This window comes from Ylistrum balloti, unplaced genomic scaffold (assembly GCF_031769215.1).
Source record: "Ylistrum balloti isolate Yb309-2 unplaced genomic scaffold, AGI_CSIRO_Ybal_v1 Utg370312, whole genome shotgun sequence".
Classification (NCBI taxonomy): Eukaryota; Metazoa; Mollusca; class Bivalvia; order Pectinida; family Pectinidae; genus Ylistrum; species Ylistrum balloti.
This window is the reverse complement of record NW_026782231.1, coordinates 1,885,905-1,902,989: the sequence shown is the minus strand read 5'-3', so window position 1 is coordinate 1,902,989 and position 17,085 is coordinate 1,885,905. Positions and strand designations below refer to the sequence as shown.

The following is a 17,085-nucleotide window of genomic DNA, read 5'->3' as shown; positions in this document are numbered from 1 at the left end:
TGTGTATGATATGATGTCAAAGACGACATCACTGAAACAGTTGTCTCAGAAAGTGTATAAAATAGAACATTCAAATACATGAAATGGTGCAGTATTTCACAAAATACTCTAATAAAGTACGTTTACAGAACACGAAGACCATGTCAGTGTTATCACTGGCGAACACACATTCTGAGTGTAGGGGAATTAGCTCAAGTGGTAGAGCGCTCGCTTAGCATGTGAGAGGTACCGGGATCGATACCCGGATTCTCCATCTTTTTGTTGTGCAATGTCACCATTTAAACAATACGATGACATGTTTTTATCATTCTGTTATAATTACTACATGTACGATATAAATGAGGTATACTACATCGACTCTGGGCAACGTGTGAAATACGAAGTCTGTGTTTCCCCGAAGATGTGTCTGTATTAAAAAAAAATAACTATACAAAATGGTTGAATGATAATGACTTGAATATTACAAGAAATTTGAAACAAATTATCAAATGACATATTTACGATATCAATCGGAAGATGTTTTAAAGTTAACCCTGAAAAATGAAGACCTGATTTTTTATAAGTCTGAATCTGAAAATACAGTCAACACGACATAACCACAACACGACGTGTAATTAGTCATTAATCCTGTATTGCTTTTTTGTCTGTTTTCTGTATCTAAAGCCCTGTGAACAACCAGAGTAATACGGCGGGGACTCCGTGTAGTAAGTGGTGAATACATCACCGAACAACATATGGAAGATCCGTCACATGTCAGCCATACCAATATCGGTAGTGTCTTGTTTAAGGTCACAACCGCATCAGCACAGACAGGTACGTTAGCGACTTTCTAAGAAACACAAACCATCACAGGCCTGTGGTGAGTTTCGAATCACTCCCTTCAGTATTTCACTGGATGTTATTTACGTCAACGCTCTTGAAAGTGTTTTTATAAATCATTTTTACATGTTTTCATATTAAAAAATATAAATACACAAAACTTGCTATTTGCGTATTTTTATAAATGTACAATGTAAGCTGTAACACATCGATTCGATGTTCTACGTTGTTGCACATTAAGGAAATATTAAATACGATTAAGTTTTAAAATTCCAAAATGTGAGTTTATACTCGTTAGGTCGGTGAATGACTTCTAATATCATCCAGAATCACATTCTTACAGCCACGGCTCCAGGTGCTGTAACTGTCCTGTAAAATATGTATTCAATCTCAGCTGGTATATTATGATTTAAGTGACAGGTATCGCGTTTGTCGTAATCATCTTTTACCTGTAATCAGTGCCGTTAGGTGTATACTTTGTTAAAATTTTAGCATCATCAGATGTAATTCTTGGAGATGGCGATGTACAAAGGTTTATAACGCCCTCTACACAGAAACAAAATTATACTGAATTCATAAATCCAGACAAACGACATATACACACAAAACAAGTGATACTTAATTCACAAACCCAGACAAACGCCCTCTACACAGAAACAAAATTATACTGAATTCATAAACCCAGACAAACGACATATACACACACAACAAAGTGTGTTTCTTGGACTTCATAAAAGGAACATACTGGCCAATATAATGATTCTAGGCTTTTCGATATTTCAGAAGAAATTGTTTAAACGTTTTAACACATTTGACTCCTGTGACCTTGAAGATTGGTCAAGGTTATTTCTTTTAGCAAACTTTGTTGGGCTTCATCAAAGGAACTATCCAGCCAAATTTAATGATTCTAGGCCATCCGGTATTTTGGAAGAAGTCGTTTAAAGGTTTTAACACATTTGACCTCTGTGACCTTGACGTTTTTTTCAATCAAAAAGTCATTATTCCAATAATGCTGAAATACGACACACGATATTTGTTGGTTATAAATAATAACATTGTTAACATCCTATTACGTATTGTAAGATTTTGTATTGATGTTTTTTTTAGAATTAATTATTCAGTTGTATTGTATCATCACTGTTTCTTATTTCAAGATAAGGAACCTTAACATTGTTGTTATAAATTTGTTGTTTACAATGATTAGCAGAATGAACAATGATAACAGTTTATCAGTATTTCAGACAACAACAACATATGTCAGATAATACACAACACTGGGGAATTAGCTCAAGTGGTAGAGCGCTCGCTTAGCATGTGAGAGGTACCGGGATCGATACCCGGATTCTCCACCAAATTTATTTTTGTACCGCCAGCTTTGCACCGTCAGAGAAATGGCATGTTTGTTCCTTGTGACTAGACCTTTCAGGTGGTATCACCATGTGGCCCTGACCGTGTCATTGACCTACATTTGAAAGTAAAACAATCTATATCACAATAAAGACAGAAGTGTTTCACAAAGTGTGAATGTAACTAACACATGCTTTACACCATGCACTTTTAATGTCCCACTTCAGAATCTTGATGCAACACGAGTCATAGTGTTTCATAAACACATCTTGTTTTATTTATTTTCGTCTCAGAATTGGGATAGACGTAATTTCCATGAAATTGAGAATATAAACCTGAATATTTTTAAGGACTACATATCATATTTCAGCGATATCTTTACTACACTATACGAGGATAGTCAGTAACCAATCCTAACGATAGATAAACAACTCACCGATATGTATGGTGATGACTGGGACATGGTCATATAATTTAAATAATGATTTAATCTAGCAGGGGAAAGTATCTGTTTTAAACAGTAAAAATTGATGACATAGGCATGCATTCATACCTTCACGACACACTTGAAGGACAATTATGGTTTCTTAAGGTGAATATGTAAAAACAATATCATTTTTTCGTGTTACAATATATTTCCTATCAATGAAAGAACGTCACAAATGTGTTTATTATTGAATGTAGAATCGAGTTGTATTATTTTTAATTATATTAAAACATGGTTAGCTATAATACTTCGCATTACTATCATTTTCTAGATCAGCGGACTCGACTTTCGTCGTGTCTTTTATATACAAATAACATTTCGCGGAACAACAAATCCACGTTTTTTGTTTTTACAGGAGTTCATATTTCGTTTTTACTCCCAGTGTTAGAGTTATTGTGTATGACATAGAAAAAATAAAAATAAAAGTGTTACAAGGCAAGTCCATCATGGAAATAACTGCCAAACATAACATCAGTATTTTCATGGTATATCGTAGGGGAATTAGCTCAAGTGGTAGAGCGCTCGCTTAGCATGTGAGAGGTACCGGGATCGATACCCGGATTCTCCACCATTCTTTTGGTTTTCATTTTCAACATTGAAATCGTTATGTCGGCTTCCTAGCCTTCGCGAAAATCAGCACAACCAAATTTGTTTCGGTGTTGTAGATATTTTCTTCTCCAAATGCGCAAGACGTAAGATAAAGATCTTCTATCAAGGACACCAGGAAAAAATCGATTAATTGTTCATTAAGTAAACCTTATATTTTTTCAGAAGTTACGTCGTTCCCAAGAAGTCTACTGGAAGAATTTGCATTTCAGTGTTAAATAAAGATAGACTCGTTCCATTTTGACGCGACTTTGTGCAATATGCGTTTCAAAGCAATTTCAACTTGGTTGTTCTTGTTATCAAATCAGGTATCGCACAAAGACTGACACTTACTACCATATAAAAGATATTCTTAAACGGAATCGAGTCGTCTTATGAAGAATGTTTTACACGTTTGTCGATTATAAACGAATCACTCAGTTATCATTTCGATGTATAACCATCGTTGTATGCCGTACGTGTTTGCAGACTAATAATGTAATATTACATGCAAAAGACAAATTCGTTCAAGGACGGTTTCAGTTTTAAGGTCATGCTTCGTGATCAAATAAATTTCTTACTTGAAAATGGTCTTCGGGATGAATCATTTTCGCAATAAAAGAATAACTGGGGAATTAGCTCAAGTGGTAGAGCGCTCGCTTAGCATGTGAGAGGTACCGGGATCGATACCCGGATTCTCCAGCTTTTTTTTTCCCCAAAAAATAATGTATAATCACCCGACATTTTATTTAAATCTTCATGTAAAAGACAAACAATTGATAATTGTCTCAAGGTAGCTAATATGCAATAATCGTAATTCGTAGGATGACGAAATGACAAGATTGATAAAAAGTCGAAATCAAGAACTTACATTTCCGAGTCAAAATCCTGTAGTTTTTGATACATTCCTTATAGAATTTTTTATGTTGATGAACCGACGCTTTTTATAGACAATACAGCAAAGAAGGTAACATTCAGTAGTGACAATAGGTGTTTAAAGGCGTACGTTCTTAATATCATTGCACACATTAGAACAAATTAGTATACGAAAATATTCTTAACGAGAAAAGAACTATATCATGTTGTATGTTTCAGACATGTCTGCTGATTATACATTTCAACAAATTGTCATCTTAGCTCAATTAAGATAACATTTGTTGTTAATCATACACAACTGTACAGGTTTGCAGTAGAGTGATATGATACTGGATGTTTGCAAAATTCGATAGTGATTCCATATTTTAGCTTATACTTCTAAAAATATTGTTTTCTTGATAATGCAAAAACTTAACAAATAATTGGGGAATTAGCTCAAGTGGTAGAGCGCTCGCTTAGCATGTGAGAGGTACCGGGATCGATACCCGGATTCTCCAGCTTTTTTTTGTTTTTGTTTTTGGTTTTTATTTTCCACATTGAAGGCGGTGTATCGACTAAAAACTAACAAATTTACAGAAAGTAGGATATATCATTTCTGAATATTTAATGTACTTCCATTCAGATATTTTCCAAATGTTCACGTGAAAAAACAAATATTCAGATTCACAGTGACCAGGTCGTCAAATAGTCTGCCTGGAGAATTTGCATCTAGGAGTCACAAAGAAGGAATATGGTCCTTTTCGCTGCGACTTTGTGTAATATGTCTTAATAAGCAATATCAATTAGGTCTGAGTTCCGTTGTCAATGCAGGATATTACAAAAACATTTACACTAATAATTATACAATTGATATTCTAAAAGAGAATCGAGTTGTTTTTCAATAAATGGTTTTAGACATGTTTGACCTACTTCACGAAAATGTCATTTTAAGCACAGAAAATGATTAGATTTTTTTGTGTATTTGCGTATTGTACATTATTGACAAAGACATATTCCTTGAATAACGATTCTATCATAATTCGTACTTTGAGATTAAATAAACTGCTTACTAGAGAACGAAATTTCAAGTCATTTTTCGTCTCAAAGTTATTATTTTCATCTTGACACAAACAACATTTCGGAGTATAACCATCGTTGTATGCCGTACGTGTTTGCAGACTAATAATGTAATATTACATGCAAAAGACAAATTCGTTGAAGGACGCTTCAGCTTTAAGGTCATGTTTCGTGATCAAATACATTTTTTACCTCCGGACGGTTTTTTTTTCGTCCCAATTGATCATTTTCACCAAAAATGAATAATTGGGGAATTAGCTGAAGTGGTAGAGCGCTCGCTTAGCATGTGAGAGGTACCGGGATCGATACCCGGATTCTCCATTCCTTTTCCGAAAAAAATATATATAATCAACGGATATTTGTTAAAATGTACATGTAAAAAATGAACAATTAATTTTTTTTCAAGGCCGCGAATAAGCAATAAACATAATTCGTATGATGACGAAATGACAAGATTGATAAAAAGTCGAATTCAAGAACTAACATTTCCTAGTAAAATCCTGTTGTATTTGATACATTCCTAAACTTTATAGATTTTTTTATGTTGATGAACCGACGCTTTTAACAGACAACAATACAGCAAAGAATGTAATATTCATTAGTGACAATAAGTGTAAAAATATGTAAGTTCTTAATATCACTGCAGGACATCTTTAATTAGAACAAATCAGTATACGTAAATAACCATATCATATTGTATGTTTCAGACATGTCTGCTGATTATCCACTTCAACAAATATGATACGATATGATACTGGATATTTGCAAAATTCGATAGTGATTCCATATTTTAGCTTATACTTCTAAAAAAATTGTTTTCTTGATAATGCACAAACATAATACGTAATTGGGGAATTAGCTCAAGTGGTAGAGCGCTCGCTTAGCATGTGAGAGGTACCGGGATCGATACCCGGATTCTCCACTATTTTCTATTTTCATTTTCCACATTGAAGGCGGTGTATCTACTAAAAAACTAGCAAACTTACAGAAAGTAGGATATATCATTTCTGAATATTTGATGCACTTACTTTCTGATATTTTCCAAATGTTCACGTGAAAAACAGAAATTCAGATTCACGTCAGGAAAATATCGGTTAATAGCTGCAATTTCAAGTCATTTTTCGCCACAAAGTCATTATGTTCACATTAACACAAACAACGTTGGAATAACTTAAATTATACAGCGCTCCATCTTTAAATTCTAATTTACAACCAATAGCGACGCAATATAATTACTAATTGTGTATTGAAATATAGACAAACTGCGCGTATTTACCACCTTTCTTCTAAAAATTACTTATATGTAGGAATATACTGCGTTATAAATAAACATGCACAGAGGTAAAATATTATCTTCTTGTTAAATAAATAGAGGATATATTTAATGGTTTATCGCTTAATATCATATATATTTCATCAGTATAAGTGTGTCAAATAAACATAGATGACATTTAATGGTAAAACCACGTGTTTTATCAGATTTTAAAAGAAAAATAAATAAGTAAATAACACATCAAAACATAACGTGTGTTCAAACCAGTGATATTAAGTGGCCGTGACGTCAGACAATAAGGTGTTACGTTTGCCAAGATGACGCCATTTTATATGGACTGCAGTACGTGGTATTATACCATCTAATACAGCTATCTGGTAAAAAACGAGTACAAAGCTGGCTTATATACCAAATTAGAGAAATGTAATTTGAAAATTTGAAGGAAACCCAACTTATTGAAGCGAAGCGTCCGAAAAGCGACATATTTCAAGGCAGTGAACACCGCATTAATTGGTCCAAACTACACACAACAGATACAAAAGTTATATCTATCAGATTACTTACATCACTACTGTAGCGGCGATCAAAATGTCATCAAATCAATTTATAGTGAATGTATATACAGTGTCTTAAATACAGGCTATATTTTGTCGGGCTAGCAAGGATACTGACCATGACTTTCTATTTATCCTGCAACATCTATTGTTTACATGCCTTCTTTGCCGTTACACTGAATGATGCCTTACGACGTACGCCTAAATAATTTCTCCGCACAGAAATATAGTTCCAAACTTTAACGGACATTACAGCAATTTCAATAAACTTGATTGTTACAACAAACAAAACCGCCAACTTAATCAGAAATTCATCTTCTTTAACGTAACATTTTAGTAAGTCGGAAAGTGATGCTGTCGAACTGATGTACATGCTAAAATACAATTATTTTCCATCATAGCAAATCGATGCAGCTAAACAATATGTGGTACGTTTATGCCGACAATGGCAGCTTCAGGTTCAGGATAAATTTCTTTTACTTCACTGGCAAAATTGTTATCAACATGGAATAATATTTCCCCTCTGCACCATCATTGTTTGTATCAATTTTCATTTCCTGAACTTATTTTCAGAGTTCCATACTTCTGATCTATGACGTCATCAAAGGCATATAGAAGGACAACATTGTTGTATGATGCCCGTTTACTTATTACTATGTATTTAGGCTTATATCTTAACTAGAAGTAAATAGAGAATACATAGTCAGTGTTTTTCTTTCTTTTCTTTTCTTTTTATTTGACAGTGAAAAGTACTCGTCGTATTTGGTTTTTTTCAGTACCGAACCAAAACGCAGCTATGTTTTAAGACACCAGTCAAATATTCTATTTCTCCTGCAAAATTTAATGAAAATTGAGATTACAGAAACACTTTTGTTGTTCAATCTTTGTTTACCTGACGTTGACGTTCCCCTGAATTACGCCCGATGATGAATGCCAAAACAATTGCTCCACGCGGAAAAAGTTTCAAACTTCAACGAATATAACAGAAATTTCATGAATTTTCGTAAATGAACTTGTTTGTTGCAACAAGTAAAATCGTTAATTCAAACAGAAATTTAAATTCATAAAAGTAACATAAAAGTAAATCTGAAATTAATTCTGTAGTATTAATACACATTCAGTAAAACTATATATGACAGGTACTCCGACAATGGCGTGCCAATTGCTGAATAAATTCGAATTTAACGGCGATATCCATTTGTGCGTCTTCTGTATACTTAAGACGACATATAAGTTTGGATATTTGATTTTGGTATAATGGTTAGATCACGGTTCCACGGTTCATCAGTATAATTTGCCCCTCCAATCTCAAAGGCCCTCTGTTTACACAAAACTAATTCCCTTTCCACCAAGAATATTTCAAACCGAATTGGATCAGGCATTCCGACAAAAGAAGGAATTTTATGAATCCCCCTATTTGGCCTCCTTCCGCCCAAAGGGTCCGATAATTACCGTTTATATTGATTTTACTTCACCCAAGTATGCCTCAGATCAAAGTGAGACATAGGTCTGGTGTTCCTCCGAAATAATTATAAATTTGCTATATTTCTACTATTTGACCTGCCCTCCCGTTCAAGGAGCATGACCAACAGTGTATACAAAACTGAATATCTTAACCACAGGATGCTTTAGACCAAATTTAGACAATGTCCTTTCATTTCTTGAGAAAGACCTTATAAAATATCGTTATTTCCCTCCATTAGGCCCGCTCCATTCCCTCCAGCCCCAGAGAACGAGGCCCAGCGTTCATATGAAATTGAAAATCCGCTTTATCATTTACGACTAGCGATTTTGAGGGATTACATCGCGTACATGCATCAGTTTGTGCCCCCACCTCCGCCCTTCGTGGTTCGATGCTCCCTCCCTGAGGTGGTTTCTGTTTCTTAAGAAGCTGAGAAACTGACCAATCTGTGCCGTTGTGTCCTTGGGAGAGACCCTTTAAGTTATTGCTGTGGATGTCACGAGACTGACCTCGTTTCTGCTGTTCAGTGGCTGTTAACACGTTGATTAACATAACAAAGATATCATATGGTGTGTGAAAATTTATGTAAAGGCATTTCTAGTTACAACCAGACTTTCAACGACCTTTCCTGTTAACACCTTTACTAACCTAACAAAGATATCATATGGTGTGTGTCAACTTATGTACATGGATTTCTAGTTACAACGACCTTTCCTGTTAACACCTTTACTAACCTAACAAAGATATCATATGGTGTGTGTCAACTTATGTACATGGATTTCTAGTTACAACGACCTTTCCTGTTAAACCTTTACGCAGATGACTTTAAAAAAGAGAAGACGGAACGTATGATTAAATTCTGTCTTTTATTGTTCCACTTTTCCCGTTTGATGGATGCAAAACATGACACACACAGACCACGCCCTCTACATACTTCACATAACTTAACACGGGTGCTGCCTTAGCGGTAACAAATACGAAAAAAAACCTCTTATCTTGATTACAAAATACACCAAATCGTACGTGTCCAGGTTATCACATCAAAGAGTATATATACGTAAGAAATTGTTTTAACATTTCAAAAGTAATCAAAATACAATCAGGTAAAATGTTAATCTTGTAAAAATAATTGATTTTGTGAATGAACACGCCCCACTTTTTCTTTCAATTTTCTCTAATATTTTTCTCAATTACGGAAAATTTATTTAATACCATTACAATGTTTATAATTGTGATTATCTGGAAGGATTTGATTAATCATTTGGGTGTTTTTACCATTCAATATCTGAAGAAGAAATAATAATTAAATACAAATGGTTTGGAACACACGGACCATTGGTCTTTAAAGCTTCTAATCAATAATTAAATGTAAATTTTCCACTTCTCATTATCTGGATAGATTAATGTATACAGTATCAGTAGTAGGCTTACCGGGTACATACTTGGTTACAGACTGGCTACATTGGAGACAACAATTGACAACAACTATTTCATTAACTTTCATTTAAATCCATTTAATACTGTTCAAAAGTATAAGTTACTAATTCAAGAAAATCACAAGTTGTAACAGATGGTTCTTTGCCTGATCAACAGTTTCACATTGTTAAAAAATCTTTCTAAAATATTTGTAAAAATTTTTGAACAATTACCACTTATTCTTAATATACCAACAAGACCTACTTAAAATATTGCCCACTTATATATAGGAATAAGAACTTTTTAAAAATGAAATATGTATCAAAATAGTTTTCTATTAAGATGAAAATGTTCTGCCCTATCAAAAACACAATTACACAACACAGGACTAGGATAAGTAGGAACAGGCAAACTACAAAAGTATATTTTGTCTAATCCTGCTGATGGTGTCCTGGCCGCAATCTTTCAACTTGACAGAGATCTGAGCTCATCTATCAATACATTCCAGACAAGCATACATGTTACATGCTACAGATATATTGACCTCACTGTATAAAAGTATTGGAAACTCAAAATAATGACATGGAATTTTATGAGATTAAATATAGAACATATCATTTAATGATGTGATATTGACGGCACAGAGTAATGACGTGCAAATAAATGATTTGCATAATGGCTGTAAACAGTCTACAATGTATGAATCGATGAATAGAAGTTAGGATGTTGATGTTTTGGATGTGACAGACGCCCATATTCATTTGGTGTATGTTCATAGAAGTTGAATACTGCTAGCATGTAGGCTGTTGATAGTGGTACACATTTAACAGGTAGATCCAAATCATTCACACGGAAAATTACAAAGGTAAGCTGCATCTCATTCAGCATCAGACAGAACCATCCACTATTCTTGCCTGTAAAATAAAATAAAAAAGTCTCCACTCCAGTTGTCTACCCTTTCAAGCCACGACTTTCACACAATACAAATTGCAAACCTAGACGTTATACTTGTGCACGATCTTTTTTTTTAACTTTTCACCTGTTACCTTGCAGTGACAACTAATTAACTAGTGAAACATTGACAAGTAAAGCAATTGCTATATACCGTTCCTATAAAAAGCACTACCAATCTCTTACATGTGACATTTTGTAACATTTCAAAGATCTTGCTACTTTGCAGTCAGTTTACAGTTAAAAGATAAGATTACGTCATGTTGTAGTAACCCTAAACGATTTATTGAGTATATGTAATGTTACAAACCGATCTCAATTGATAAATAATCAGAAGATAACTCACTCCATTTATTCTTGCTTCCTTGGACGCCCGCGTCCCCTCTTTTCTGTTCTGGATGTCACTTTCTTTGGCTTTTTTACCTCCTTCTGGATAACATGCCCAAGTTAAAAGAACTCTTTTAATTACCCTATCGATCATTATCATAAACTTTGGATTGTTTAAAGGCTGAATCTGTCAAATCTTCAATTATATCTTTAATACTATCAAAGGATATTCCAAATTTAATTCGTGCAGCACATATTTCAACTATGTATTTAAGTGCCAAGAATGACTTTTAACTCTTAATTTTGGAAATCTGAACAGAGAGGTAAACATTTCATTCTAAAATCAACATAATCCCATCAGAGAAACTGTGGTTTTACAAAAATAAAGAATAACTGCTTACCTTGGCTCTCTCACGAGAATGCTGTGGGCCAGAGCTCTACAACAGAATAATTGTTTTCACAATTTCTTAAATACAGTACAAATAAATATGGCATTGAATTAGAACAAGTTTCCTTAAAGTCCAGTACCTTAATACACTACATGTACACAACACACATTACCATGCAGTAATATATAGATTCAAACACCACAATAAGAGTAGGAGTGATGGTGAAAATAACAGCTCCAAGTTACCCGATAGTTCAAGAAAGCATCAAGCACTACACACGAATTGCATTCACAAGCGAAACGGTACAGTCCTTTTACATAGCATGCGGAACTTTGCAAAACACTGGATTCTTGTTACGGCTAAATACTTCCAAACTACACCACCATCAAATGATGACAGTGCGAACTGTCAACATCAGGATGAAACCTGTCACCAACTGATTGTTACAGCAACTAATCTCAACTTTGTTTCAGATTATAGGTAGAATATTTAAGAACTGTTTTTGTGAAAAAAAAATTTTTCTGCAGTCAAAGACATTCATGTCAAGATTTTTCTGTAGCTACATGTATCCAACTCACCTGATTATCAGGAAAACGTTCATAATTATTCCATGATGTTGAGCGCGCTGTTGGGTCTTTTTTAATGTTTTTCTCAACTGCTACCCATCCTAGAATTTTAGCTCCATGTTCAATGTCACTTTGCTGATCATTCACCATATCTATGACAGGTACCCTTTCCACTCGCGTTAACACTCGTCTCTGTGGCTGGTAGTTCAACAGCTGCCGTTCCAATTCTATTTTCCGTTGTTTGATTATTATTATACGTTTATCCAATTCCAGTTTCTGCTCTTCAGTGTCTATAAGCTGTGTATTTACTGCTAACAGTTTCTTTTGTAGAACATCAAGTGCAGGTTCACAGTCACTTTCATAGTTCAGAAAAGTTTTACTGTGATTCACATGTAGAAGACTTCTCTGGAATTCATTGAGCACGGGGAACTGCACATTGCTCCTTTTTGTAGGAGTCACATTGTAGATGCGAGGATTCGAAAGACAAGCACGGTTATTCACATCTGATGCCACTATAGAAGGACAGCGATTTTGTTTCTCGTTTGATGGCACAGTAGATGTATTTGTAACACTTTTGTTTTTCACTGAATCTGTCTTCAGGGGTTTCACTGTCAACGACTTTCTTTCTGTTGGTATAGGGTTAAATTTTGCCCGTCTGATTTTGAATGATTTTGCTTGCAGACGGTATTTCTCTTTCTTGAAATACTTTCTCTTCACTTGAATCTGGCAGATCAATAAACATAAGATATCAGTGGATCTTTTTCACTTTAAATCAACTAAACAGTATTCGTTTATAATCATGGACAAGAAAGTTACTTCACATTTTATTAAATGACATGTAACAGACATGAGATCCAACTTCTCACCTGCTATTCCTAATTAATACTGATCATAAACTTACCATTTCTGACCTGCGATACTGATTACACAAGACAAATTAAAGGTATGCAGATTTTAACTAACCCAAAGAACTTTGACCAGTCATTAATAATCTTTTAATTTTTTTTTAATTTTGTAAGAAGCATCACATTTTTCTACTCCGTACACCATCAGACTTCATTCTACACTAAAAGAACGCAATCGTTCTTTTGTTATAAGAGGATTTCATTCCAGACAAGGTGAACGGTGGTACAGATATGTTATATATGTGAACTAAACTAAAATTTATGTAGTGAAAAATAAGTCCAAACCAAAGAAAAAGGGATTAAGGGGAACTAACTGTGTCCTTTTGTTGACCAACTTGGGTTTTTTTTTATCTCATACAAGGCTGAATTTATCAATGTGCTTATCAAACCAAGCTATAAACCTTCCAACGTCCTTTAATTTCATATCAGATATGTTGATGACGTCTTGTCTTTAAATAACAATAGATTTATAGACTTCTCTAATCACATATGCCGACCAGAATGGGAAACCAAGGACATGGCAGACTCTTCTACGTAAGCAATTGGCCTCGATCTTTTCCTACAACAAAATCAACATGGACAGCTTTCCACCAAGCTGTAATATAAGCGGAATGATTTGAATTTTCCAATATTGAAACTTACATTTCTGGATAGCAACACCCCTGCATCCCCAACCTATGATGTTTACATGTCGCAACTGAGTTGATATTCAAGGGCCTGTTCGTGTACTTTATCAACAACTGACAAATTCACAACACAGGGTTTCAGGAGATGCAGGTTGATGAAAATAAGTTTTACAGTCATCATAGTGATCTCATTGAGAAATATTATTTCTGTGTGATATGAAGCTGGACGTGTTTGATGTTCGTTAGTTTGTCTGTTGGTTCTATTGTTGTATATCTTTTTCTTGTATTGAAGAACGTGACATTACTTACTTGGATTGATCAAGATCAATGTTGCTGGTGTCAACGATGTAAATCTTTCTTTTGTTCATATTTTGCCTTAATTTCCATTAATTGAACTTAAGATTATGCTTCACCTAACATGTTAATATTTTCTTTGTTCTTCATGGTAAGAACATAAATTAATTCAAATTAATCAATAGAAACTAGATGGCTACGACGCTAAATTAAATACAGTTTCCTTACAACTGAATTTCCATAAGGTACGACTTGTCGCTGCTAATTTTGACCTATCTGGAGTATGGTTTATTTTCTCTTCTGCTGTATACTCAATCTTAGTACTTACTTTCCTTTTTCATTCTTCCTTCTTTCAGGGACGCAGGGAGTGTGTAGCCACTAAACGTTTTTAGTATTAGTCCTTCCGTCATGGAAGCGTTAAGAATAGTGTCTGCTAGTTGTCAGGGTTTGGGAGATAGGGATAAAAGGAAAGATGTGTTTAAGTATTCAAGGGAAAGAAATGTTAATATATATTGTCTACAGGACACACATTTAACTCTAGATATTGAAGATATTGTCACAGCAGAATGGGGACTAGAGTGCTACTTTAATTCTCTGCGATCAAATGCTAGGGGTATTATGATTCTTTTTAATAACAATTTTGAAGTGAAAGTAATTAAAGAAAAGAACGACATGACGGGTAATTTCTTAGCTCTACAATTAGAAATAGATGGTAAGCACATTACACTGCTAACTGTTTATGGTCCAAATTCTGACATGCCTACTTTTTATGATAGTATATTAAAAACTGTAAACGATTTTGATAATGAGTATATTATAATATGTGGAGATTTTAACCTAGTTTTAAATCCTGAAAATTGATTATGATAAAAATTATAAACATGTAAATAATCCAAAAGGTAGGGATAAAGTAATTGAAATAATTGGATAAATAGGATGCAACCCTATAAAACAGGCTGGCTTAGATTTATTTCATGTTTCCGAAAATTTATTAAAAGTTTAGATAATTCAGATATTATTTCTGGATATAGATATGACCATTCCATGACAATAATTTCGCTTAAGTTTAATGAGTTTATGAAAGGAAAAGGGTTATGGAAATTTAATAACTCCCTGCTATACGTCTTAGATTATCTTGAAATTGTGAAAAAAATTATCACTGATGTTACAAGTACAATATGCACTTCCAGTATATAATCTTAATAATATAAATGATATTCCAGACACAGAAATTGCATTCCAAATTAATGACCAGTTGCTTTCAGAAACCCTTTTAATGGAAATCAGGGGCAAAACTATTTCATATTCATTATATAAGAAAAAACAACAAAACACTAATGAGAAAAAATTGATAGAAACAATTCAAAATCTTGAAGCTGGGGAAGATATTGACATAGTGATGAGTAACGAGAAAAAGAAAGAATTAGAAAAGATTAGAGTTGAAAGACTAAAAGGCTGCGCTATTAGGTCAAAAGTTAAATGGGTGGAAGAGGGGGAGCAACCAACCAACTATTTTTTTAATTTAGAAAATCGAAATTTTACCTAAAACATAATACCTAAGATAGAAAAAGATAATGTTGAGATTATAACAAAACAAGCGGAAATTTTGAATGAAGTTAAAACATTCTATGAAAAGTTATATACTGCAGATGATGAAATTGAAGAAGTTAATTTAGAGGGTTTTTAAAAAGATTTTGACGTTCCACGGCTAAATATTTCGGAAACTTTAGAGGGTAAAATGACTGTAAGTGAAGCGGCAAAGATCATCAAAAATATGAAAAAAATTCCTAGTTCAGACGGTTTTACCGTAGAATTTTTCAAATGTTTTTGGAAACAATTAGGAAACTTTATAGTGCGATCCATCAATTTTGGTTATATGACAGGACAACTATCTGTTACTCAAAGACAAGGAGTGATAACATGTTTACCTAAAGGAGAAAAATCTGGACAATTTTGAAAGAACTGGCGACCTATATTTCCATTATATATTATCTTTATAGTTGCATCAGGTTGTATAGCAAGTAGAATAAAAACAGTATTAAGTAAATTAATTAATTCTGACCAGACAGGCTTTATTTAAGGTCGTTATGTAGGAGAAAACACAAGGCTGACATATGATATTATGGACTATGCAGAGAGAAATGAAACACCAGGAATGTTAATAATTATTGATTTTGAGAAAGTTTTTGACTCGGTGTCAGCAATAAATCAAGGGGGGATTTATCAGAATTTATTTAAATAGAAAGGGGTTGTCGTCAAGGAGATCCTATAGCTCCATATATATTTATAATGTGTGCAGAGGTACTAGCAATAAGAATAAGAAATAACAGGTAAAGGGTACCGGTATAAATAATTGTCCCATTTTGATATCTCAGTATGCTGGTGATAACCTCTTTAATTTTAGATGGAACTGAAAGTTCTGAAAGCATTAAATGAACTAAATAAATTTACACAAATCTCAGGTTTGAATATTAATATATCAAAATCTCCGGCTATATGGAAAGGGAGTGAAATGTATAGCGAGGAATTTCTATATCCAGGATCGAAATTACAATGGGGAATTAAAGCATTTAATGTTCTTGGCATCAACTTTCATGTAGATTTACACCTCATCCCTAGACTGAATTATGATAAAAAAACTAGTTAAGATAAAGACACTTATCAATACTTGGTCTAGGAGAATTACTGTACCAATAGGTAGAATTCATATCATAAAATCATTGCTTATTTCGCAATTAAATCACCTATTTATTGCAATACCAAATCCAGATGAGTATTTTCTTAAAAATCTTCACACAGAATTATTCAACTTCTTATGGAAAACCAAGGTAGATAAAACTAAAGGGACATAGTAATAAAGAATTATATAGATGGTGGGTTGAAAATGATACTTTTAATTTCCTTTATAGATTCTTTGAAATTAACATGGATAAGAAGATTGTATATTACATCAGGTAAATGGCAGGAAATTTAAAAACTTATTTAAATATAGACATTTTAGCAAAATGTGTAACTGATTATATTTTAAAATGTGAAAAAATAACCATAAACCTATTTTGGAAAGATGTATTTAATGCATGGAACAAAAAAGTCAAAGTAAGTGAAAATCAATATAAGGGAGATAACTCCATAACAAAAATGCCAATTTAATA

The 17,085-nt window shown here is 33.6% G+C and overlaps 1 protein-coding gene and 6 non-coding genes across 7 annotated transcripts in view; 6 read left to right on the top strand and 1 right to left on the bottom strand.

The window, feature by feature from the left end:
* The first annotated feature begins 180 nt into the window (after window positions 1–180).
* Trnaa-agc (transfer RNA alanine (anticodon AGC)) lies at window positions 181–253 on the top strand. Its single transcript has one exon. It is a non-coding gene; the product is annotated as a tRNA-Ala (tRNA).
* Window positions 254–2,095: 1,842 nt separating this feature from the next.
* Trnaa-agc (transfer RNA alanine (anticodon AGC)) lies at window positions 2,096–2,168 on the top strand. The gene has a single exon. It is a non-coding gene; the product is annotated as a tRNA-Ala (tRNA).
* Window positions 2,169–3,148: 980 nt separating this feature from the next.
* Trnaa-agc (transfer RNA alanine (anticodon AGC)) lies at window positions 3,149–3,221 on the top strand. Its single transcript has one exon. It is a non-coding gene; the product is annotated as a tRNA-Ala (tRNA).
* A 646-nt stretch (window positions 3,222–3,867) lies between these two features.
* Window positions 3,868–3,940, top strand: Trnaa-agc (transfer RNA alanine (anticodon AGC)). Its single transcript has one exon. It is a non-coding gene; the product is annotated as a tRNA-Ala (tRNA).
* A 598-nt stretch (window positions 3,941–4,538) lies between these two features.
* Trnaa-agc (transfer RNA alanine (anticodon AGC)) lies at window positions 4,539–4,611 on the top strand. Its single transcript has one exon. It is a non-coding gene; the product is annotated as a tRNA-Ala (tRNA).
* A 1,408-nt stretch (window positions 4,612–6,019) lies between these two features.
* Trnaa-agc (transfer RNA alanine (anticodon AGC)) lies at window positions 6,020–6,092 on the top strand. Its single transcript has one exon. It is a non-coding gene; the product is annotated as a tRNA-Ala (tRNA).
* A 3,219-nt stretch (window positions 6,093–9,311) lies between these two features.
* The window catches only part of LOC132553260 (uncharacterized), a 28,859-nt gene continuing 21,085 nt past the window's right edge, over window positions 9,312–17,085 (bottom strand). The window contains exons 13-16 of the mRNA XM_060217491.1: window positions 12,121–12,831; window positions 11,555–11,590; window positions 11,173–11,255; window positions 9,312–10,789 (exon numbers count right to left, since the gene is read on the bottom strand). Of these exons, the coding sequence (XP_060073474.1) occupies window positions 11,178–11,255; window positions 11,555–11,590; window positions 12,121–12,831 (825 nt within the window). The 3' untranslated portion in view covers window positions 9,312–10,789; window positions 11,173–11,177. The remainder of the gene's footprint in view (window positions 10,790–11,172; window positions 11,256–11,554; window positions 11,591–12,120; window positions 12,832–17,085) is intronic.